Source organism: Sinocyclocheilus rhinocerous, unplaced genomic scaffold, assembly GCF_001515625.1.
Source record: "Sinocyclocheilus rhinocerous isolate Xijiao unplaced genomic scaffold, SAMN03320098_v1.1 C36289666, whole genome shotgun sequence".
Lineage (NCBI taxonomy): Eukaryota > Metazoa > Chordata > Actinopteri > Cypriniformes > Cyprinidae > Sinocyclocheilus > Sinocyclocheilus rhinocerous.
In genome coordinates this window covers 1-977 of record NW_015777920.1, presented here as the reverse complement: position 1 = coordinate 977, position 977 = coordinate 1, and the positions used below count along the sequence as shown (strand labels likewise).

Genomic DNA, 977 nt, shown 5'->3' with positions numbered 1-977 from the left:
TGCTGCGCGCCGCGCTTCCCCTCACTGGGAGGCCACGTCGTCAACGTAGCCCAAATCATCGAGCTAGTGATGACCTGCATTTTATACGTCGTCGTGAGCGGAAACCTGATGTACAACAGCTTCCCCAACCTCCCCGTGTCCCAGAGGTCTTGGGCCATCATCGCCACCGCCGCTCTTCTGCCTTGCGCCTTCCTCAAGAACCTCAAAGCCGTGTCCAAGTTCAGCTTGCTCTGCACCATCGCGCACTTCATCATCAATGTCCTAGTGATCGCATACTGTCTGTCCAGGGCGCGAGACTGGGCCTGGGACAAGGTGAAGTTCTACATCGACGTCAAGAAGTTCCCCATCTCCATCGGCATCATCGTCTTCAGCTACACCTCGCAGATCTTCCTGCCCTCGCTGGAGGGGAACATGCAGAAGCCCAGCGAGTTCCACTGCATGATGAACTGGACTCACATCGCTGCCTGCATCCTCAAAGGCCTGTTCGCCTTGGTGGCTTATTTGACGTGGGCCGACGAAACCAAGGAGGTGATCACCGACAACCTACCATCCAGCATCAGAGCCATTGTTAACATCTTCTTGGTGTCCAAGGCGCTGCTTTCGTACCCGCTGCCGTTCTTCGCCGCCGTGGAGGTCCTGGAAAAGTCTTTCTTCCAAGAAGGAGGGCGTGCGTTTTTCCCGGATTGCTACGGGGGCGACGGGCGTCTCAAATCATGGGGGCTTTCGCTCCGCTGTGCACTAGTTGTGTTCACTATGCTCATGGCTATTTATGTACCGCACTTCGCGCTCCTCATGGGTCTGACGGGAAGCCTGACGGGCGCGGGTCTGTGCTTTCTCCTCCCCAGCTTATTTCATCTCAAGTTGTTGTGGAGAAAGCTCTTGTGGCATCAGGTCTTCTTCGACGTCGCCATATTCGTGATCGGGGGTATATGCAGTATTTCCGGCTTCATCCATTCCGTCGAGGGCCTCATCGAGGC

General features: G+C 56.0%; 1 protein-coding gene across 1 annotated transcript; it reads left to right on the top strand.

Moving 5' to 3' along the window:
- Nucleotides 1-6: 6 nt before the first annotated feature.
- On the top strand, nt 7-972 carry LOC107735778 (vesicular inhibitory amino acid transporter; the record flags this gene model as incomplete). The annotated part of the gene is made up of 1 exon (XM_016547364.1): nt 7-972. A coding segment is annotated over one exon (966 nt), but the record flags the coding sequence as incomplete, so codon positions are not given.
- Nucleotides 973-977: the final 5 nt, after the last annotated feature.